The sequence below is a fragment of the Aptenodytes forsteri genome, unplaced genomic scaffold, assembly GCF_000699145.1.
Source record: "Aptenodytes forsteri isolate BGI_AS27 unplaced genomic scaffold, ASM69914v1 Scaffold54, whole genome shotgun sequence".
NCBI classification, from domain to species: Eukaryota; Metazoa; Chordata; class Aves; order Sphenisciformes; family Spheniscidae; genus Aptenodytes; species Aptenodytes forsteri.
In genome coordinates, this window is record NW_008796044.1 from 10,093,369 (window position 1) to 10,118,093 (window position 24,725).

General features: G+C 39.7%; 1 protein-coding gene across 1 annotated transcript in view; it reads left to right on the top strand.

The window, feature by feature from the left end:
- EBF1 (early B-cell factor 1) overlaps positions 1-24,725 on the top strand; it is a 275,941-nt gene that overhangs the window by 223,803 nt on the left and 27,413 nt on the right. The window contains exon 7 of the mRNA XM_019473872.1: positions 18,234-18,322. Within this exon, the coding sequence (XP_019329417.1) occupies positions 18,234-18,322 (89 nt within the window). The remainder of the gene's footprint in view (positions 1-18,233; positions 18,323-24,725) is intronic.

The window sequence follows — 24,725 nt, forward strand, 5'->3', positions numbered from 1 at the left end:
TCTTGACTGCCTGACTACAAGCATTTAGTGGACTTTCCATCTTGTATTTTGATTTCTACCATCCCATTTCATAGCCATGCTGACCGATAGGCTTGCTTGGACTTGGGTCGCCTGAGCTAAGCCCACTCACTTCTCTGCTGGCAGCACTGGCAGGATTCCCTCTTAACATTTGCTTTATGCCGCTCTTACCTACTCCAGAGCATCTTCCATCTCCTCTAAAACCTCTGTTGGACCATTGTTGCTGAAGGAAAGCTGGGTAGCCTTTAATATGATTAAAGATCCTAATATGTGTATTGTAATTATAGGTATGGGTACAGTAGGTAAAGCCACACACTGATTTGAGTCCCACATACCTCTTGAGCAAAATAAATATTGGCTCTGTCTTCTGTTGGCTTTCTTTTCTACCCTTGTTGTGTTAGTTCCATGTAAGTATTTATCCAAGCCTTTTTAATATGGTCTGAATAGGGCTGCTTTGCACGGCACTTTGACAATTGCTGGTACCTTCTGAGAGAGCAAGATGGTTATGTATACAGCATTTTCTTAAAAGATTTCCTGTAACACGTGTATGCAGCTTGATTTCTTTTAAGCTCTAGTCCGGTAAAACAGAGGGGGAAAATGCTAGAGCAATTGTATTACCTTGTTAAATTGCTCAGAGCTTATTTAGATAAAGAATTACTTGGTGATTTTCTTAGTATGTTGTACAGTTGTTTTTTTTTCGCGGTCATCTTTTTTGCATTTTCTACTTTGTTATTCTGATGATGCTGAAAGACAAAGAAACAAACTCCTCTCCGTAATTCACTCCAAAGAACGTACCATCTCTTTCTATTTTCTTGTTAAAACCAAATTGTGTGCAATTTGTAGGAAATTGAAACCACGTTTTTCACTTAACTTTCCAAAATTAAAATTTATGAGGGGAAAAAAAGCAATAAAGCAGTTACAATCTGGTCATCTATAATTATCTCTGTGGTTGGAGTAGTTCCACATTTAAAGAAAGTGACAACAAAAGTTTATCAAGCTTGTGTCACTCAAAAATTTCACTTCTCTTTTATTATTTCAGACCACAAGAACTGCTGAAACCAGTATTATGCACTTGGAAATTATCTTGGTGAAAAAGGAATTGGGTGATCTGTAAAAACAAAGCTTTTCTTCTAGTGAAGAAAAGCAGAACAATATTTATCTTCCTTACTCATTCATTTCAGAATATCAGTGTTAAAATAAATTTAACAAATTATGCTCTTGAAGCTGATTTAATGGAATTTGTGGTAAAAAAGCTTAATTTTCCTCTAGATCTCTTTCTACGTATATGTTTCACATTATTCTTTTTCTTTTGCTGTTGTGTTTCCCCTCTACTGCATTGCTTGCTCTCCAAGAACAATGGAAATGACAGTCCAGCGCCAGAAATCTCGACTGCTCCAGCTCTAGAATGTTAGTGGCACTTGCTTTAGTTTTCTCATTTTGCCTTTTTTGTCTCTGAATTAAAATCAAGCAAAATGATGGATGCCCATTACAATCAATTGTTTCAGACAAGCCACCAAAAGTATTGTAGGATTCATTTACATTTAATCAAATTACACTTTATTTGCAATTCAGGGAAATGAGAACTCTGCAGTAAATCAAATATTTCCTCTCCAAGGGCCCCATACAGCAGAAAATATCCACAGTCTTCCAAGCTGGTGCCTCAATGTATGTAGCAAATCTTCCAGCGGGAGGAGAGCTTGTGCCAACAAACCATCTATCGCAGTGTCTCTTCAACATTTTTCAGGGTTGTGGACACCTAAATATTTTCCAGTACAAATGCAGACCATTGAACAATGAATTGTGCAGTGACTTTAAGCCTGCTGACAATAGACTTACATCTCTCTTAGTTCCCTTTCATGGACCACCAAGAAACGGTCGCAGGACTTCTGGGGTCCTGGAGGTTTGTACGCCACAGGTTGAAAAATACTGATCTTTCCTTTGCAGATCCTGCTGTTTTAATGGGAAATTAATGACAGTCACTAACGTCATTTTTTCTGGGATGTTACATGTCTCCAAAAGATTTCATAATGGCTGGGAATAAATGAAGAGTGCAAATACATTAAAAAACTTCAAATAGAATAAATTCTACTTGAAAGCAATAGTACAGTGTTGGGCGGATACTCGTTTTTACTCATTAGTGCCTTAAGGAGAAGTTAGAAAACTTTATTTGCTTTGGAATGGGAGGTAATCTTTGACTCACAGCTCCTTTCCTATGCAGTTTACTACTGAAAAATTGTGCCCAACAGGTGACTCTTTTACCCTTGCCTATCACAGCACAGAGTAACGAATTTTGAATCTTGTCCCTTGTGATTGTTCACATATTTAGTCAGCTAAAACTTGAATGATAGCAGGATCTCGAGATCACCTGATGCTGCTAGTGACCACCTACCAGACACCGCAAACTGCAGGTCCACAGTACTGGTGAGAAGTAGCTTGTCATCCAATTGCAGAAAACCTTTTTTTTTTAGTCTCAGACTTCTTGTGTGATTTTGACTCTGTTATTTACAGTCAGAATTTTAATTATATTTAGAGTCCTCAAAGTTCATTTAGGTGCCTACTGGGATTTTTAAATAGGCATAGGTGCCTAAATTTTATGGCTTCGTGGCTGTTTGTTCCCCAGGTCTAAAATGGAGATACAATGCAGGACTACTATAAATTACAGGGAATGTATGATGCCAAATAACGTGGGAAGAGCTCTTATACTAAGGCAAAAAAACACTGCATAGGTACCCGACAAAGAGGGTTACTTCACTCTTGCTATTGGAAATACATCTTCATTGCTGCGGAAATACCCTGAAACTTAAGGGCCCCACAGCCATAATCTGCTTGAAATACAGAGCTTTTAATGCTTAAAAAAAATTCTGACCAAATCATGTAATGTGTTCTTTAATCCAGTGGGATTGAAGAGCCTAACCAATAATAAATAATGACTTGCATGCTTAGCAGTTAAATGTAATAAAAATCAACCCTGAGTACTTTTTCAAGAGTACTTGAAACTGAATTCTGCCATCTGATACTTACACCAAACTTTGGTGGGTCAGTGTCCATCATACATGATTAGCTGAAGTAAGATGAATGCTGCCTGTAGAATAATATGGTTTTTCACAGTATAACAAGCTTTAAACCAGAGTTGGATTAGTCCCATCTCTCCTTTTCCAATCATTTGATTTCTGAATATTTGAATGTTGAAAAAAAAGTATTTTTTTCTAGTTTTGTTCTAGGTGCCCAGGAGATGATGTGCTTAGTTTCCTTTTAGATCTGTTTCACTACTTGTTTTATTTTATACTTGTGATAAACTACTGAAATAGTAGTCTTTGAAGGGGGCTTTGTCTGTCATGCTGCTGGTGTGGGCAAATTGCAGAAGGAAAGGGAATGAAGGGGAATGACAGGTCTGGGTCGTCTTTTTGCCTCTTTTGCTCATTCACTTTTGTTTTGTGCAACGAGCAAAGTTGGGAAGAAAAAAGTGACTTTACATTTCCCTTTGCTATTTGGAGAAAGCATCTATCAGTTTGCAAGTCCTAGACTTAAATATCACTGCTGTGTCTTTCCCAGCTTTGGCTATGACGAGCTAGGATGTGTCTGCTCCAGCAGTAATCTACCACTTGCTACAGGCCGGAGGAAGGATTGTCCCCTTTCTGAGCCTCTGTACACACGAATATACAGCATATGCAAAATTATCTGCTAGGAGATGCAGATAACACATTTTCAGCCACACAACCACTTATACACACACATGTACATACACATAACATTTTTATATGGCTTCATTTAAGAGAAGATTGTTAGGTCTTTGTTAAATAAAGATGTAAAAATAGCACATTTTTTGAGACAAGCAATTATGCAAGCACCTTAGTGTTTAATATAACACAATACCTTGTCAGTGTCCATTTTTTACTCAACCAGCTACAACTTTGATTTATTTTGAATAATTACCTTTGCCACTGAACGTGTATCATCCGCTCAGTTAGGGAAGAGACCACACAGAATGTAAAAATCAATGCCAACAAAGTGAGTAAACTCCACTGGTGGGAATCTCCTTTCTTGAGAGACATCTAAGGTGTGGACCGTAACCCCCTGGCTGTCCCGAGGCTCTGCAACTATAAGCACTGCCAGTCCAGCGACAGACAAGGGCTGCCAGGCATCAGCATGGTCTTTTCAGTGCAAAACCAAAGCGATTTTCTCTGAGGCCCAAGACGTTGGACATTTTTGCAAATTCTTCCCTGCATGGAGCCAGTTTCTGATAGCTTTTGTGCCTGCTTTGCACAGTAGCTAAATGCGTTATGGGCCAAAAGACAAGTAGCTCGTCTTTCAAGTGTGCAGTGCTGAGAGATGGTGCAGGAGGCCACTCCTTCCCATCTCTGTCGCTGTGTCCTCCTTGGTGAGCTGAGGTGTCCTTAGAGTGGTTAGATACCAAGATGATAGGCTTGGCGTGCACAGGGATCATGGGGGAGGAAGAAAAAGTTTCACTCTTGAGTTCCATATAGACAGCACAGGAGAGCAGAAAGCAGAGATGCGCCAGCCCAGTTGTGATGGAGCTGGTTTGGAGCCGGAGCAGCAGCATCGGTGCATTGCTCTGCGCAGACTAATTAACTCTGGCAGCCAGGTGCTTAATACTTTGCGCACTCAGGGCCTTAGTGAGTTTGTCTGTTTAAGCGCATTCTTGCATACTGCTGATGGACCCAGAAGTATATTTATATATATTGCTTACTGCCTGGAAAGCTACAAATCAGTTACTGATAAGTATGCCACTTCCAGCAAGATTAATGTTAAATTCCTCCTTTTAGAGCGGCAATTTGCAAATTGCTAAATTAGATTTTAACATTCGAATACTCTTTTTTCATGTCACACTTGCAGCATCTTTGTTTTTATCACCTGATGATACTGTTTGTGTCGGTATTGAACTTTGAGGCATATTAATACGATACACATATTTTGGTGGCAATTTTTTATAATGACAACAGTTCTCACGAAATCTACTAGAAACAAATTTGTACAGAATAATGTAATCCATTACAGTGGGGTTTGGTTTTTGTTTTGAATTGGATGGAAGGAAGGTATTTGTTTTATACAAGAGAAAATGCACAATACCATGCTACTCTGAAGGTAGTTTATTGATAACTTCAGAGCTGAGATCTGAATTTTCCTATAGGCTGCCAATGATACCTAGAAAATTAAGAAATAAACAAGCACAAACGAATTATTATAAACCTGTGTGATTGTTTCTGGTTATCCATGGTAACTTTATATCTTCTACTCTATTTTCTCATCATCTTTCAGTCTTTAATCTGCTTATTCTACCTCTGCCTTGAATTAGGGCAAGTATAATATTTCTGGTTTAGGAAAAATTAATCCAATAACACTTAAAATATTTTTAAAAAGCCTATTAAAAGGAAAATGGCTAATTTTGGTGAGCCCTATTTGAGTGCAGAAAAGTTTCAGCTACCTCAGAACAGCATTATTCAGCTGGCGAATGAGTGTGGATGAGTGCAGGGATGTGGTTACTGCCTCGGGGTGCCACCAACCAGCAGAGATGTTTTGCTGCGTATCCCAAACTCAGCAGTGACCACCGAAGAACCAAAGGTCGGTTCATTCCCGCTGTAAATGAAACATTGGAAGTGTTTTGTAACAGGACAGTGAGTTTCAGTCTGGTTCCTCACTTCCTCGCCTTTTACAGTTTCATTTTGAAGCATCAGCTTTACAGGCGAACGGTTGCACCTGGGATATTTTAATTTCCATACTCATCTTCACTGGTTTACCAAGTATATTCTAGATGGTAAATTGTGATGGTGGGAGAGGGGCGAGATGCAGAGGGAGTGATATAGGCAATTATTTTTACTTCCTCTTCTCTTATGCCTGTGAGGCTCCAGATTCCAGATTAGCAATCTCTCTGTAGGCATGTTTGGAGGCTACTTAACTTGTATTTGGGGGCAGAGCTGCAGTATTTGTTGATTTCTCTGTAATTGACTTGCAAGCTGATCTAGCGCTGACAATTTAGCAAAGGCCCGTTCGGCCCCAGAGCACTCATTTTGTCATGAGCGTAAGCCCTTGACGGTGCTTGCTCATCGCCTCCAGCACTTCCCCTCCTTTGCTGAACCTCAGATCCCCCCTAAACGCAGTGGTGGGAGAAGACCTGCCAGCAGAGCTGCTGTGCAAATGGGGCACTAATGGTTTGTGAATCTGAAGATGGTTAACTGATCTGTGCATTCAATTAAGATGAGTTTCTCAGTTAACAGGCACCCTGGGAAGAAATGAGTTACTTTCATTTCTGGGATTATGAGCACTTAATGAAGAAGACATATCAGAATTCTGCCTGTGTTGCATGAGATAACCCTAAAATGCAGCATGGATTTTCAACTTACTCATCTAGCAAAAAAACTTGCCAGGTGAGAGGGAGAAATCAATGCTTCTATGAGTTCTCTTGCAGACAGGCTCACGGGGCTGAATGTAAAGTGGCATTCCATGCAAAGTTGGATTTTACTTTATACTTTTCTTGAGGCCTATCACTTTGCTTGTGACTTGCCTATTTAAAATTATAATTCAAAGTGTAATTTAAATAATATTTACTATATTCTTTCTGTAAGACTTACAATGTGAGCAGAACATCCGAGAAAGATGGATGTATCTGACTAGAGGTGGAAGCTTGGCTATCTGCTGTATATATACAAAATATAAACTAAGCTCCAGCCAGTAAAGTTTCCAACCAGTATCAATATAGTTTCAGAAAAATTGACAGAACGGTTTTGCTTTATATTGGTTAAAGATCTTGGACAACGTGAACTTGAGTTTATGCTGGGCCTAAATGACTAATAAGCACATTCAGGAGAAGCAAGGAAAACATAAATATTTTGCACCAGTTTTGTGCTGACATTGCTGCCAAATGGGAAGTATGTTTGTGTAGATGATACTTTGTTTTTGGGACTTCGCTTTGTATTGCAACTTCCATAAGGAATAGGTGGTATCACCGTGTCTCATTACCTGTTCTAGCTAAGCTGAGCCAGCAGCTGACTGTGTCTTAGTGACCAGCTGCCCGGAGAAGCACGGCCGCTTTCTCCAGAAGTGCAGATTGGATCAGGGGCTGGAGTTTCTTACCCCCGTCTTATGTTTGTAGAGATTGAGAGACTATATATAACTGTAAGCAAAAATGATGAATGATGATATATCAGGGAGAAGAGAAAAGGCAGGAAGGATTGCTTTTACCTGCGGACATCACCCATTTGTGATATTTTTGCCACGTAAAAGTGCTTACACAAATGAGCTAGCAGGGCATGACACATTCAGAATAACACCGTGGGGCTGAACCCGCTGCTGCCAGAGCAAATAGCCAGTGTTGAAGGAATCCCTCTACTAAACACGCCATTCTCACTTGCAGTCCAAGTTAGTCACGAAGGGGCTGGGCTGGCTTTTCAGCAGTGGTGCAGAAATACCTGTAAATTAGGGGGGAGGTCTGGGGGCTGTTTGGGGTCCATGAAAAACAGGGTCCCTCTCCTGAGAAAGGCTGCTGGAAGAGGGGAGCAGACTGGGAAACACTGACAAAGATGAGTCTCTTCCGAAGTCTGAAGGGGTGAGGTGGATGGGAAGCCCACTTTTTTTAGTTTGGTTTTGAAAGACTGCTGCCTGGCAAAAAAACAAGGTAGATTTGGTAGGTTTAGGTGCTGCACTGAGTACAAGATATGTGAGCAGGTGAGGACCTCATGCATACTCTGTTTATGTGCATGCATACACATGAAGCATGGGAAGGAGGTGCTGAGAGAGGGCTGCAGCTGGAGTGAACCAATCACCCCTCCTTGGCTGCAGATTGGCAGCTGAGCCCTTGCGAGGAAATGGGTCTTAGTCCACTTAGGCTGAGGAGGAAAATTAAGTCAGGTTCCCTGTTTACTTGGTGAGATCTTTTCTTGGGTATTATCAGTGCAGTAAAGAATAACTTGGAAGTTTTCTTTGCCGCTTCTGGCAGGAATAAGTAAAGATATTTTGCTTCAAGTACTGTATTGGTCAGGACCATTGCAGTCACTTCAGGGGGAGGGGAAAAATAAATTAGGTTTATTGTTACGCGCCTGCTCTACCTTGGCCATTGGTAGATGGGTCATGCCATATTAGTCCTTGCTTGTTTACTGACCTCCTCAGCAACTCACCTTGGTTAATTAATTAGTTTCAGTTAAATCACTTTCACATATGGAAAATTTTCTTCTTACCACCAGCCAGTACCCAATTTGATTAAATTAAATCAAGCACGTAGTCAATCCCCTTTCTGCCAAAAAAAAGAAAAAAGAAAAAGAAAAGTCATTGATATGGTTTTCTGTCATTTATAAATTACCTGCAACTGAGGAGGCATTTAGTTTGGTCCTGAGGTATGGCTGGTCGGTGCATGTAAGGCAAAAGCTATACTGCATCTTTAAACAGGCTTGAATAAGGTTTCTTTAACTATTGAGCCTAACTCTGAGATCTCCCCTGCTGTGAGCCATAAGTTGCTTGTAGGCTTGTTCTAGAGAGTAATAAGTATTGTTGTTTAGCAATTGTGTTGTTGAAATTCAGCTCCACTATGTCTGACAGTATTTATCTAAAATACTTTCCCTGGTGCGTGCTCAAGTTCCAGTAAACCGTGTCTTATTGTGCGACCTTTTCATTTTCCAGTGAAAAGGGATCAGCTCGTCAGATAAAAGCTACAAGCTGGAGTACAGGAAAAATGCGTGCTCAGAAAATCTGAGCATGATTGAAAACAAGATGTGTTAAATCAATGCAGTTTATCGCCTGCCTATTCCTGGCAATTGCTGTTCTAAGCTCATTCTGAGCACACACTAGATGATAAAAGTATAGTGTCACAGTGCTCACTGGGGTGTGAGGGCAGGGAAACATGTTTATCAGACAGGCTGGTATGATTATTTTTTTTACCCTTGATAACTGTTATTGTCAAAATTTTTGCAAAAAAACCCCTGAACAATTATAGAAGCAGGTGATACAACTGCTGCTAAAATCAGAGACTACTGAGAGCTCTCAAATTATAAATTTCTATTTAAATGTTACAAACTAGCAAACAACAAACCCAACTGTTTTAATTTTAAACAATTTGCTGCATCATCGAGGATATAGCCAAAATGGTCCTTTTGCTTTCGAGTGAGTAGCCTTACCGCAATTTCATGTAGACAAATCAAAGCTAATGTTTAGAAATAAAGATGTTTGGAAACTATTGTTTTCTCAAGGGATTTAAGCTTAGTTATGGAGAGGGATTAAAGACCTAAATTAAACCTCACAGGTCAGTCCCTTCCAGGAACATCACACCTATAATGTTCATTACAGCTAGGCACAATTCATCTCATTTTTATGATTCAGCTCTACTTGTATTTCTCCGTGAATCTCATTTGCAGAGATTTTGGATGTGATAGCTGGTGTTTTTCCAGTTTTCTCTCTTGAAGATTCTTTTTGCTCTGACCACAGTGCACTTGTACATTAGAAGTCTACAATTCTGAGAAACAGCCAAATTTAGGCTAAGATGCTTCCTGATAGGAATGGCTTTGGCATTCAGACAGGACACTGAGTTTTTCTTTTATGCATCCCCTGGTAATATTTTTTTTTTTTAATAATCTGAAAAGAAGATGAGAAATAGCAGGGTTAAAAGCAAGAGAGAGAGGGATTTTAAACCTCAGGTCAGTCCCTTCCAGGAACATCACACCTATAATGTTCATTACAGCTAGGCACAATTCATCTCATTTTTATGATTCAGCTCTACTTGTATTTCTCCGTGAATCTCATTTGCAGAGATTTTGGATGTGATAGCTGGTGTTTTTCCAGTTTTCTCTCTTGAAGATTCTTTTTGCTCTGACCACAGTGCACTTGTACATTAGAAGTCTACAATTCTGAGAAACAGCCAAATTTAGGCTAAGATGCTTCCTGATAGGAATGGCTTTGGCATTCAGACAGGACACTGAGTTTTTCTTTTATGCATCCCCTGGTAATATTTTTTTTTTTTAATAATCTGAAAAGAAGATGAGAAATAGCAGGGTTAAAAGCGAGAGAGAGAGGGATTATTCAAAAGAAAATATTTCTGCATACCAGCATGTTACAATACTGGTTTTCAATGCTGTCTACCCCAAAAGAGTTTGTGAAGGGTGACAAAAAGAAACAACTTCCTGTATGTTATACAAAATTATCTCTATGAAAATTTTAAAGGTGTCTGCACCTACTTTGTAGAATTTGAGGAGTCCATGCAAAGGAAAAATGTTGAAAATATGCATAGTAAAAAATGAAAGAAAAGGTTACCTGAGGTGACATTTTAGCATTTCCTACACTCTGTATGGTACATCTCTGCATCTGTTTCTGAGCCAACATTTTAAAAATAAATGCAGCGTCTTTATTTTTTAAATGTTTTTAAGTAGACCTAAATATAGATCTTATACCTAACCTTAGGCACCCATTATTTTAAATCTTGGCTTATATGCATTTTTGTGCTTGTGTGTATATGTACACATGTATTTATTTATTTAAATGGAGGGGTAATCCATTGAGAGCTAGCCATTTTCACTAAATTTTTTGCTGCATGCTCATGTGCATTACCAGAATGTGTCTGACAAATAGGAAAATACTCACCTGTAAATGCTGTTCTTTCCCTTTCTATAATGACTGCCAAAGATGCATCAATTAACCTAGATGACTAGACGAAGTAACCGACATGCATTAAATTCCTTCTGGTCCTCTGTATACATATCCCCAGTGAATTCTACCAGCCTGTTCTGAAATTGGTACGTTTAAATTCCAGTGCCTGAAACTGGACTCTGTTTCAGACTCCCTTAAGGCCAAATCTTCCCCCTGACAAGAGGTCAGCGCAGTCAGAGGAAGAAGAAACTGCGAAGCTCACAAATTGTTTGACTTCTTTTTCAAGCCAGATTGCAGGTTGCTAAGAGTGAACATTCAGAGTTAATGTACTTCGAGAAACCAACACATGATTCTTGCTAGACAGATCTAGTAATTTCATTCCTTAACTTTCATAAAAAAATTTGGGCTCAAGACATGCATTCCTTGCATCTTCAGCACCCCCACTGGCTGCAGAGACTGGGCTAGGTGGGAAGGGAATAACTCCTCTGGTTCTTAGTTGCTGGAGAAAAATTGTTATCAGGAAGAAAATATCACGCTGTCTATCATGTTTGTAATAACACTGATGAACACAATGGAGCTGCCTCAAACGCTGGCCTATTGCATCTTTAGTTCAAGTAAAGAGCAGTCACTAGGGAAACTCAAGAGATCTAGCTGCTAGATTTATCATTTGACTCAGCTCTGCGTTTTTATTGTTTGGCACATGCATGTGGTGTCTGTTTGGGCATTACACGGCAATAAAATATAGGAATTACATTGCAGATATCTCTATCTATTTCTATTTCTAATTAAAAAAATGACATCATGTCACAGTTTGATTTTTAAAATGGAAATTCAATGCACAAGAGTATGTTTAAGTGAGGGAGTACTGAGACCAGAAAAGCAAGGAAATTCTGAGTTAGCGCTGGAAGGACCTTTCTAGCTCAAACCTTTCTGTGCAGGCTCTTGCTGTCTCACCCGCTTCCGTTTTCCATTGCTTGTGGGAATAAACACTCCAGGGAAAGTCAGTGGAAAGGAAACTTTATAAAAAGCAAGCCAAATTCACAACAACAACAACAACTAGCTCAAATGCTTGCATGTTTTCATTTAGCGGTCTTTAATTAGCAAAGGAATAGTCTTTGCAGGGAGATTTGCAAAACAGACTTTTTTTCATTTGATGATGGGGTTTTGAAGTGTTGGGGGTTTTTTTGCTGTCTTTGTAGAGCAGGCATAAAGAGGCCACTATGCATAAGAGTTGTTGGGTAGGGTTTGCTTACAGCATGCCATGTCAAGATGTTGCTTTATAATAGCATCCATTGTTAGTATTGCTGTACTGCAGGGCCTTAGCAAGGCATTTTGGCACCTGGGGTTTGATATTAATATGGTCTGTCCTGTCCTATTCCTATCTCCCAGAATCACGGTTTTATTTTGTTAGAGTCAGGGGCTTCTAGCAGAAATCACCCAGAGCTTGGAGACAGAAGCCACAGGCTGTTAGCGAAGGCAAATACCCTGGATCATCTCTGTGGCAGCATCTTGCCTCTATGAGAGGCAGGAGCTCCTGCTTTCCATCCCCTCGTAGAGTCCGTGCTCAGTAGGAGTGGGGAGTCGGAAGCCACAACCTTTCACATGACTACTCTCAGTTGTTGCTGCTTGCACCCCATACTTGCTATTTCTCAGCAGTGTGGAAATAGGGACAGAAGTACCGACTGAAAAGGAAGAGAGCTGATTATAGAGGTAAGCATCTGAGTTGGTGGAGGAAGAGGCCAAATGTCCAGGAGAAAAGAAGTCCTTAACTAAAATGCCTCTGAAGATGCTAAGATTGCAAGGCTCCCATTGAAGAGTCTGCCTTCCTAGTTGTCCTTGATTTTATTTAAAATATTCATTCTCTGTGCCTTCAAATGTTCTGACCTGGTTTAATCTGGTCACAGAGAGATGTGGCCTTCATTGCTGTGACAGTGCTGCAGCATTTTTGCATGGATTTCTTCATACTCTTTTGTGGCTATGAGGTGTTGAGATGGGTAACTTTGTGTCTTGGCCACGGAGTCAACTTCTATTTATGTTTTGGTGAAGTTTCTCTCATCAGACAGGAAAAAACTCAAAACAACTGCGTTGTAGACCCCAAAGCCCCATCTCTTTGACATTATAGTTCAGGTCTTGTCACTAGGTTTCTAATTTTGTTGTAGAGCCAAATTTAAAAAAAATGGGTTTGTGAAGAGACAAAGGTAGAGTCTAAAGAATCTTCTTCCATTCCACTGTTGTAGCCACAACCTCCTGGCCATAATCTGAAGCCATTATAGCTCTGCGCTTCTGCAGGTCTTTCTTACCTTCTTCAAACTTTGCCCCATGATGCCTCTGCCTTCCAAGAAAACCAGCGACTCTCTGGTGCGCCACAGGAGCAAGCACTGTGGGACATTTAATTCCCATGTGCAGCCTCTCCCTGGGTGTTTCACTTAAAACAATCAAGACCAGATTTCTCATCTGGGATAGGGACGGTCAGACCTGTAGACTTGAGGCCAATTTGTTTGTAGCCTTCAGCCTTTTTTTTGTGTTTGTCATTTGAGCCCTTAGAGTCCCTTCCCTCTCCTTGCAGCCTTTTCCACTGGAAAAGCATATGGGAGGTTCATAGGTCTAAGTGCTGCTTTCTCATTGGTTTTGGGTCAAACAGAATGAAAAAGAAACAAGGGCTGAAAAACAAAAGGAATAAATGAAACCATGAATGCATGGGAAACAAATTAACTGGATATGTTTTACGTTCTGAAATATTTCCATAATGCTTCTATGTAGTGTGTGTTTATTTTTCTTTGAATAATAATGTTAAAATGTGTCTAATTCAATTACTCTCTGCATTCGCTGAATGAGTTTTCCTTGGTGAAGAGTTCTCCTACGCTACCCCAAGCTACGAATTCCATATGATATTTGAACAGGTCCTTTTAATTGCTGATATTAAGTGTCGATCATTCTGCTGTAAGTTGGCAGCGTGGCCAGAGAAACAAATTCCTCTCTCAGATACATCAGACAGTCATTCAATTAACGACTAAAGCTTTATTGACACAGTAGGAATTCATTATGTGAAATATTAAAAAAAGCCCTCCACTGACTAGTTAAAAAAAAAGAGAAAGAGACTTTTAAAGATGGTGGATTAGCTACATGTAGTTATTAAAATTATTCGTGCAGAATTTGAAATTATAGTTATGGTGGAAACATTTTTCTCAGAGGCACAAGCAGCATTTCTGTTGAAAAATAAGTTGGACTTTGAAAAGATGAATATAATGTACGCATCCTTATTTCCATAGACATTGTGCATTTTCTTGATTAAAAGCCTTAGATTTTATGAGTTATGACTTTAGACTTGCTGTATAAAGAGCTTCATGGCTTATTCTGTTAGAGTCTAATTTGAAAGAAAGTTCTTCCTCAAGGGTTTAAGAAGTAATTCATAAAATGGTAAGAATAATAAATATTGTGCTTTAACTCATACGCTAGGATAGATAGACAGATTTTGTACACCTGGGTGTAATTTTAGTTAATTCACACAAGAGACAGGCTGAAAGTTTATTGTTTGGAAGGAGAAAAATGGCTTAAATCTTGTATTTGCAAAAATGATTATATTAGCTTAAATGAAAATGCTAGTCTATTATTGGCTTCAATAAGCTTTGCATTTGGCAAAGTATTATATTAAAAAGTTACCTGAAGTTTACTGCAACTTAAAATATGTAAGTGAGGGAAAAGTACTCACTTTGATTTATATGTCTTTTGGAGGTGTAATTATTGGCTTTTTACTCACCTATGTAAAACAATGTACTTTTGTAAATGGATTTCTGGCCACTTTACTCCTTTTTTTTTCACATAAAAAGTAAGCACTGTCAATCAAAGAATTTTAAGGTTTATTTCCTCTTTAGAAATGATTGATAGCCTTTTAGATTTACAAGTTGACAAGTTAAAGGGTTCTATCGCTATAATTATGTACTAAATTCACAGTCTTTCAATTTAAATGTCCTTTTAAAACCGCAAGATTATCATACCTGTATTTTGAAAAGTGGGCCAGTCAGTTTGGGTTGGTATACAAATTGCTTCCATTAGCCTTGGGACCTATTTGAATTTAATACAGTTTTCTAAAGTTCGTAGTACTTTCAATAGTACTTTTAAAATTTAGGGTAATGGGAATGCATTTTAAGTACAGTATGTGTTAGCTTGTTTTTAATGTATGGATGTCAAGAACACAAATAGAGAGTTTGTATTTCTTATTGATTCTTTTTTTCCAATCATGGAAAAAAAAAACGTTCTTTGAATTAGAGCACTGGGAAATACGTTATGGTGAATGGTCTTCAAAGGCAGAGACCAGGCTCGCACATAGTGGGGACAGAGGCAGAACCTTGCATGAAGCTGGTATCTGACCTCGTACGTTAGCTGCCACTAACGGTGGCCTGAGCACTGGCTTTTCTGCAACGCTTGGAGATCAGAATATCACCTTTTCTTTGGAGCTTTGCCAGCCACTGACGCAGGAACTGGTGTGGCCTTAACGCTGAAGGTGGGGTTAAATATTTAAACAGGGCTCTTTCTTTGAGATATGACTAATTACATTTGACTTGGATTATAAATGAACTGAGGAATCGAGGGCTGATATCGTCCAATCTGTGGTTACATGTTCAGGCAGCTAAAGATTTCTTTTTTTCATTTTATCTAAGATTGAAAGGGTTGAATGGTTATAGACTAATGAGCGATATTTGACAACTACAGTTTAGGACCCAGTCTTGCAAATTGCTGTGTGCAGCCTCTCCCCACCACTAAAGTAAAGCTGAAGCTATTTGAAGCAGAAAGTTTTCAGTATCTCTCAGAGGATTCTTGATGCCTTGTGAGATTGGACCATAAAATTAACATTTTTTTTGGTCATTTAGTTCAGAAAATACTCACAGGAAATACTCTGTGGATTTCAAATGTGTTGAATGTGTGGGAAGATATGAGAAAATGACTGCTATCTCTTGGGGGATTTCAGAACTGGCCTCCATTTATAATATTGCAGAATTTAGTAACTACTTTCCCAAAGGATGTAAAGGGAAAATGGCCATAAACTAGACTGAATTAGAGAAGAAACACATTTGACAGAACCACGCTAAAATCTTCTAACATATTTGCAAAAGAAATGTAAATTAGAACTGTAGGGGGTTTTTTAATCTTCCCAGAGAACAGCTATTTTTGATAATAAATATAAATAGCAGTAAATTAATTTATTGTAAAATTTGAAGAAGGTCTAAACTAAACGGCTCCACGATAAGAAGCCATGTATGGAAACTCAAAGATAATGAAACCGGTAAACTAAACGCTCCACGATAAGAAGCCATGTATGGAAACTCAAAGATAATGAAACCGGGGATTTACAAACCCAGGTACTGTGATATTTTCTGCAAAACTACACAACAGAGTGGACAGCATGTGGCCAGGGTGTGAAAGGAAACAAGTGGAAAAGAGGCCCAACGATCCAAAACCCAAAAAGGGCACAAGCAGGGGAAAAGCCTTATTCTCACCCCTTCCATACAATGACCTGAATATAAATAAAAGGTCAAATTCAGATGTTCCTGATAAAGGGAGATGCACACAAAAAAATAAGGAGACTAGAGGGATGCCATGATCTTTGGGGCAATAAAAAACTTCTGACAATAGCCCAGAAGGTAAAGTCCTGAAAGATTTCTAGTCTGGTGTTACCATAATACTGTAACAGTAATTTCAGGATATGCTCAGAAGATTCCTTTCCGATACTAGAGAAATGTTGAGATTCTGCTGGACTGTGTGCCTCTCCAGCCAGTCCCCATCAGCCACACACTTCTTTTTCACTGCTGTTGGGTAGATCTGGATTCCCCTACACCACCTTCCTTCTGCCTCAATTTGCAGTAGCATCGCTGGGCCTGCTTATGGAGTTGGTACATACTGAAGGACCAGGAGGATATAAAAATCTGACCCTTTGGTTGCCAGTAGGACCATCTGCTGTAGAAATGTGGTTTGAAAAAGATAACTTAAATGGAACAGTTTCTTTAAAAACGGGACTGTTTTGTGGGATTGCTTATGGAACACCAATTAATTAAAAACAAGCCAGGGATTAGATATTACTTTCACAATAACAATGTGGTCTGGCTAAAGATCTTTAATGTTAGGAGTATGAAAAAATGTTCTCTTCACTTAAAAGGTGGAAGTATGGACAAATTGTGCCATGTTGATCAGACTGATGGAGTTGTGTACCTTGCTGTGGGATAAGCATCATTGAGCCACATGAGAGTGCTTACACAAGTGAGACTGGGAGATATAGTTTGATGCTAAAGCTCTTTGCAAGAATTAGATGGCATCATTTTAGCCACATAATAAAGTTCATAATAAAACCATCATAAAGGTGCCAGATATAGTCATAATTTCATAGGCAGACCTTGTGCAAAAAACAAATTTTTTTTGCTATTAATAAGCTAAGACAAAATAAGAAAAAACTTTAAAGTGCCCCCCCCCCAAAAAAAATTTAGATTTCCTTCCCACCAAAAAAAAGGCTGAAAATGTAAAAATCCATATTGGAAATTTTTTTTTTCCACTTAACTCAAAAAAATCGCAAACAAATTGCTGTGGAAAGTTTCATCATCTCTATTGGCATGGGAGAGTCAAGATGCGCTGTTGTTTAGAGATGCCTGAGAATGCTTGACTGTTGTTCTAGTTCACCAAAGCTCTTAGGAAATTTTAAGCACATGTTGAAGTCTCACTAACATCTGAGTATTAAAGTGATCATATGACTGGAAATATAGCTAGAAGGTCATTCAGTGCAGTCCCCTGTAATTATAGGCAATCATATAAAAAACATAATATGCTCAAATTTGCTTTGCTGAAAGCAAATGGGTTTAAGTATGTGCTTACAGATAAGCATGTGCTTAAAGGCTTGGCACAATCAGAGCTTCGATTAATGCAGGCAGACCAGCATTTTCATGAAGATTAAAGTGTTCCACTTCCACCATTTCTCTCCTCCATTTTATTGGACAAGGATTGAGGAAAGATGAACTAAAAACATAGATGATTTTTTTTTTAATTCATTAAGTCTTTTGGATCAGTTTAGTGCTGATCGGAGCCTGAGCCGAGCTGCTGAAGTCAGTGTGATGAGTAAAAACTAAAGCCTCTGCCAAGACAAATGCCTGTAGTTCACAACAAAATTATATGTGATCATTGCACATGGAGCATATTAAATGTATAATAGAATCTGGAAGAAGAGAGACTCCCTAATAGTTACTTCTTTTGTCTTTCAATCACAAAGGACCTTCCTTGTAATATGAAAGCAGGAAAAAACCTAACATGAAACATGGAGTGCAAAGTATTTATCAAATTAATTTCATCGTGGCTTTTGGAGATAATAATCGCTTCCTATTTGGAAGATGTATGCAACATCCCCAAATTTTCCAGCAACCTTGTTTTAGGAACTCAAGTGGGAAGGTTTGCATTGCTGTTTGAACCAAAGCCTCAGAACGAACCTCAAATAGTGTTTGAACCAAGACTTCAGAGTCGGTGCTGATTTCAGTAAAAGGCAATTTTGCTGTGATCCTTCCTTGGTCTTGCAATGCATTGCCAATCGTTACAGTGCAACGGAGACTGCTCGCTATGCGTTTGTCACATCACAATGTTGTTTGTTGTTGTTTCAGCTCTGAACGAACCCACCATTGACTATGGTTTCCAAAGGTTACAGAAGGTTATCCCCCGGCACCCTGGTGACCCCGAACGCTTGCCAAAGGTCAGCACAAAGTTTATTGTTTTATTAAATATGGTAAAGCTGGTTACTGCATGTTTTTGTCTGAAAGTGCAAGACTGTAAATGGAATGGTCCTGGTTTGGTACCCAACCCAGATAAGCTGAAACAGAGACATGACCGATAAAGCCCAATCAGCAACTTTCGTTGTAGGCTTATAAGACTTCTGTGACTTTCTGAGTCACAGCTAACTCAAACAGCTCTTGCCTTTCTTAAAAGCATATCTTACTCTGTGTTCTGAAATACTTAACAAAGAACACATTTTTGGTTGGTATTTTGGAACCTGAGCAGCTTATTCATAGAAGAATGATGCTTCTTGGTTTTGGTGTCACAGTAGTACTTGCCATTATAATTTTGAGAACTTCACCATTGATAAAATCAAGTTATTTTGATCTTCAGGGAATGTGTGTCCATTGCTGCTGCACCATGTATTGGTTTAGGATAGTAATTATTATATACTGCTTTATTTCAGGATTGCTGAAATAATTAGTGCAATGCGTAGTGAAGTGATTTGATGTTCGTTCCCATCAAAATTAGTGGGAGTTTTTTTGTTGATTTCTGTCAAGTAAAAGCTGAGGAAGAAACAGAATAGTTCACATAGGCTTCTAGTACTTCTGTCTTGTACTGTGAAAATGCTGTCTGGGTCTGCACTCACATCTGTTCTTGCTACCTTGCCATACTGTACTTTCCCTGGCGCGAATTTGTGGTGAGTTTTGTGATATACTGGAGAAAGAAGTGGGGTATTTGAAAAAGTGTTGCTCTTTGCCACAGGAACACTGAGCAATAGCGTGTGTGAGCTGGAGTCACTGTATGTGACCAACTGCCACCACGTGTTTTATCTGCTCTAGCATCATGGCTGTTAGTGAGTGAGTCGGGGAGTCAAATAGGTCAAGTGTGTGTATTTGGAGAACACCGCCTTTGACTTAGGGAAAGGAAGATGTGGATTTGCAGACCTGAGACATAGAACAAATTGGGCTTTAATGCCTTAGGCCAGATCCCTCAAATAATGCATGTCCAGTATAGCCTTTGTGACTGAGTAAATCTTGTGACCTTTCTTCTGTAGCTTCCTGAGCTGTCAGTAGGCTTTCGTCAGGGATTGTTGTGCGCTTTGATTAGTTAAATTTCTAAAGTGTTTCAAAGGTGAGAAGATTTCATGAACACTGTAATTATTTTGTTTTATTTCTTGACAGAAATAAAATTCACTATGTGATTTTTTTTACAGGCTTATTAAGTCTTTTATCTTTGCCTAGGAAGGCTGTAGACTGTGGTTTCGGGGTTGATGATGTGTTGTCCTTCCCTCTTACCACCAGAGAAACATGCTGTCCTGGAGAGTTACATTTTACATTGGCTCTGTTCACCCCTTACAAGCTGTCCCTTTCTCTGACTTTTGGATGGATTTGTGGCAGGACACAGCTTTCATAGGTTGTCGAATTTCCCTCCAGAGGTACAACCCTTTCCAAAGAAAGGGAGTATCCTTCTGTAGGGGCTCTTTCATCTGTATCGTGCCTCTGCTGCCAAATGTGCATGTGGAGAAAAAATATTTCTCAGAGAATAAGAGACCAGCCTTCACTATGCACCAGGCATTTGCAAGGCCCAAAAGAAATGCTGCAAAACTTCCCTGAACCCAGTGTTCCAGCTGACAAGTAGATGGCCACGGCTTTCCTCTAAATCATGAAATTCAAGTAAAATAAGACTGAGCAATTCCAAATTGGGTTATACAGCCGGGGGTTGTAGTGCATCAACAACTTCCACAGGTACGGGGCTCCCTTTCTGACACCCACGGCACTGAGGGGTTCCCCAGCAATGCTCTTTTGTGCTGGTATGAGAATGCAGCCATCAGGCTGAGCACCCTCCTCTTTCCCATTTAGACTGAGACTGTTACCACACTGATAACCACACATTCCTGCTATCTAGTGTCATGGGACATAAAAACAGGCAGAGGAAAGTTCCATCTAGCTCCATATCCTGACTCCAACATTTAGCAGGTATTTATGGATCGGGTATGAGAAATGAGGGTTAGTACTGAGTCATCTGTCCCCTCCTATACCCTCTTGGCTTAATGTGTTTGTTCTGAGTATCTTTTCAAGCTATTTTTTCAAATCGTTAAATCAAGGGAAATTGTGGTTATGTATGCAGAGGTACTATGTGATGGCCTAAAAAAAAGTTACTGCTTAAGGACTGAACAAACTCAGTGAAGAAACTAGTATCACTATGCAAGGTTAGAGGGAAACAGGATGAAGAGGACCTTTTTTTTTTTGTCTTTGGGTAATTCCTTCTGTGCAAGCTTGAAGGTTGGACCTCAAGTTCAAGACTCATTAATATGCCTCGCACAGAGGCTGTATGCAGCAGGGGTTGGCACATGTCGACTTCTGTATTTGAGGCACTGATGGTTCAATTCCCAGCATCGCTTGCTGGCTCCAGGATCATAATCAAGGACGCAGCGAGTCTCTGTGCTGGGTGAGCACTGCACAGCGCTCTTCCCCATGTCATTAAACCAGGAAGGGCTTTGGCAGTATTCCACTATAGACAATTCTCAGTGGCTACTTAGAAGAGAGTTGGAAGCCATATGGCTTCCACAGTGGAACCACGGGCAGAGAGGGCAAACGTGTGAGAGAGACAGAGAGCGAGACAGCAGAGAGGAGAGCAGTGCTCAAAGCTTTCAATATCCTTTTCTCCATTTTCTCCATTGTCCTGCCAGTGCATCATCAATTTCTGTTCATTAAAAAGCTTGTACTTACGCATTAAATAAATAAAACAAAACACATTTCTATAATTGCTGCTAGGGTTTGTGGGCATTATTCCTTTGAAACATTACTGATGAATTAGAGATCTTTCAAGAAACAGAAATGGTTATAATTTTTGTGTTCATAAGGCATGCAGTCCTTCCCATGAACCAACAAGAGCATTCTGCTGTGTGACTTATCCCTGCAGTCAAGGAGAATTGTGATGAGAATTGTCTCCTCCCATAATGAGGAGAACGGGAGCACCTGGGAACCAGGGTCTTTGGACTGCTAGACTGACAGTTGATGTAGAGATATGTTTAAAGTAGAAATGCAATATATAGGTTCTGGAGAAAAAAGCATGGGAGCTGATGTTGGCAGCTGAGCTACGGAGCCAGCTATGGGCCAGAGTCCTGTTCCCTTCTTGTACAGAGCAGGTCAGGAAAAGCAGCCAGTGCAGGGTTTTCACTAGCAGATGTGCATGTCTGTACATACACACACACACGCACAAACACATGCACCAAGAGGAGAGACAGGCAGTACAGAGGTGGTGGGATTAGCACCCAAAACTTGGAGTGAGATCAAGTACCAGGAGTGTGCTGGGCAGTATAGTCTTTCCTTTCTAATACAGAGAGGAAGCAGATCAGAGGAAACAAGAGATCTGTGGGGAGAAGTGAAAGAAATACCGTGATGCTAATGCTAAGAAATCGTATCGTTGTCCTGTAGGAGCAGGCTGTAGAAAGCCTGCCTGTGGAGCTGGGGAATAAGCCTGCACGTGTGTGTGCAATTTCCCCGTCTCGTGTGTTTGCATATGTGCACACAAATACACACGTGTTGTTGGTTCTTGCATACAGAACTGCAGTGGAAATCACTAAAGAGTTCAGATCACAACAACGTGTTGAGTCTATTTAGGTTCGTTCATGTAACTACCCTACAATCCTTAAAATAAATCCCTGGCAGATACGTTGCGATTCTGCAATTTTGTTAAAACTCCACAGCTATAGCTGTAAAACAGTTTCAACTGTGAGCTAGATTTGAAACACATCCATCCTAAATGATTTAATAACAACGATTCCTCTTTATATGCAATTTCCTAGAATTTATTTGCCATTTTCACCACCCTTACAACTCATCACTTGTATTTAAATTAAGCACAAGATTGTTCACTCTGTGTTTGAGAAGCAAGTCATTGCATCGACCCCCTCCGTGTTCTGACATCCTCTCCCTCCCAGTCTGTTGCTTACATGCTCTCTCTAGGAGACCCCTTATCCCTCCTGAAAGGGACCTTTACTTCTGGTTTCTCTTCATGTAGATGAAAGTGGAGCCTCTCTCTCTCTCTCACACAGGGGCCTCCCTGCTGAGCGGAGAGCACACGTAACCAGGCTCCACCTTCCCTTCAGCTCCTTTTCTCTGGTCAGTCATTAGACCCCCCCAAGACATATCCCACCTCCTCATTTGGGACACTAATAGAAGACAGGTGGTTATTAGGAACCAGTGGCTGGCAAAAGCAGTCGTCTTTTCCCATATGAAATCCCACAGATCTGCCCTTTATCCATTGTGACACGGGTATTGTTTATATTGCAAATAAAGGTTGTCTCTAAATGTGGGTGGGTTGGCCCAGGCTTGCTAGTGGAGGTTAAAATAGCAATGAAGACAAGGCAACTCAGGTTTGCTGCTTCAGACAGACCCAATGGAAATTCCAGAACGGGTCTCCATCTGCTAACTCAAGATACTGTATTTTAACCTTGGTTAGTCATTTTCAGCTAAGAAAACACATATTTTAGGTTTTTTTCCACCCAGTGTAACAAGAGGGTTGTTAGTTTTATACTAAGTATGGGCAGGAAGGGGGAGCATGTGAAGAGGAGCTGTTGGAGTTCATCTGTATAGCAAGGAGGGCATGAGATGTGCTTGGCGGTTTCTACACTGTACTGTAAAATTTATAGGAATGTGAGACCAGAGTTAAGGTTGGTATTGAACCCTTAACAGTTGGGGTTTTTTCATTTCCTAACAATTTGTGCATTTCGTTGGTTGAGGGGCTTGTTTGGGTTTTTTAGGTTTGGTTTTCGATTTATCCTATTGGAAATATTCAGGGAGAGAGTTTCAAAGCTATTGAGAAGATGAAGACCAAGATACCTGAGGCTACTATGAAAGTATCACCCTTATGGGGTGGTGCATGTCAGAGGCATGTCTGGGAATATGCAAAGAGTCTGAAATGAGAGAGCACTAAGAGACGGAGCCGCACTGCTCGCTGAAGGGCAGAGCCACATACAAATGGCTGGCAAGGAGCCCTTTCCTTTCTGAAGGTCAACAGTGTGCATACACATTTCAGTGAGTTTTCTTTATAAGTGGGTCAGCATTTACTCAGCAAATGATTAGAGCAGATGGTGTAATTTAGAATCTATGACAAAACTTTTAATAGATCAGGGCTAACACGATGACAAGGAGCTCTGCACCATTCTCCATTCCTGATCTCTGCTTTGCCTTGGGGTAAAAATCATGCTTGGGATTGGATTTTCTAGTTTGCACATTCCACCTGAACAACTCAAACCACTTGTTTGAACATCCTGTAAAAGGGATCCCTGCATTTTTCTATTCCTGTATCTTTATTGTTATTGTTTTTAAATACAACAATTAACTGAGGGTGGCAGGATGATACCAAACAGGTAAATACGGTCCCTTCGAGGAGCAGAGCTTTTGAAGGAAAAAGCCACAGTTTGAAGAAAGTTACAAAGGCTGCATTTGTGTATTTTGCTCCATGGAGCTGAAAATATCTAGTAAATTGATCCCGTGGGAGTAATAAATACACATTACTTTATCTTGTACTTCATGTCCTATACCCCTGAGCCTTGATAGAACAACACCACTTAATAGACTTAAAAAAAGAGTAATTACAGTCATTGGTTGTGTGATATTTCAGCCCTTCCAGCCCTGCCTGACCTTCTAATTTAGCTCACCGTGTCTAACTAATGCATTTATATTCATCTTTTATGAAGCATGTGTAGTACAAAATTGACTTTGCAGCCTTTAGCAAGCTGTCTTACCAGGTTTAGGATCTGGTTAGTACAGCGTACTGTATAGCATATGTACATTTACAGCAGAACCTTGCATGCATATGGTTCTGATCAACTATTACTTTTTATCCTTTTGGAAATAAAATAAAAAATATTTATTCCATTTCATCCTCCCCTCCCCTTTTTAAAGCTTTTATTCATTGCGGCATTATTTACAGCTAAACATGCAGGCAGAAAGATGCAAGCATTTTTAAAATGATTACCACTAATGTTTCTGCTTGTCAGAAGTGCTTAAATTTTCCTGCACTTTGTCTAAAAACTTAGCACTTTTACCTTCTAAGAATTACAAATTTATAAGATCTTACCAAGCTGATTTACAAACACAGCTGACAGTTTATGATGAATGATGTTGCAAAATGTACAATATGTTTCTCTGTCATTTCTATGCATGTATATATTAAGAAGAAGATTAAGAGAGAGAACCCCCCTCTGAAAGAAACCCTTGAGTTAGAGAGCACATGCACAAATCTCTCTCCTGCGTTTCCTCATAACTTCCTGCTCACTTCACTCATCCAGTAGAGCACAATTGTTCTCTGTGCATTTTCTCCCACCATATGGTATCCTCATTACCATACACTAAGGGTCCATATGGGGAACT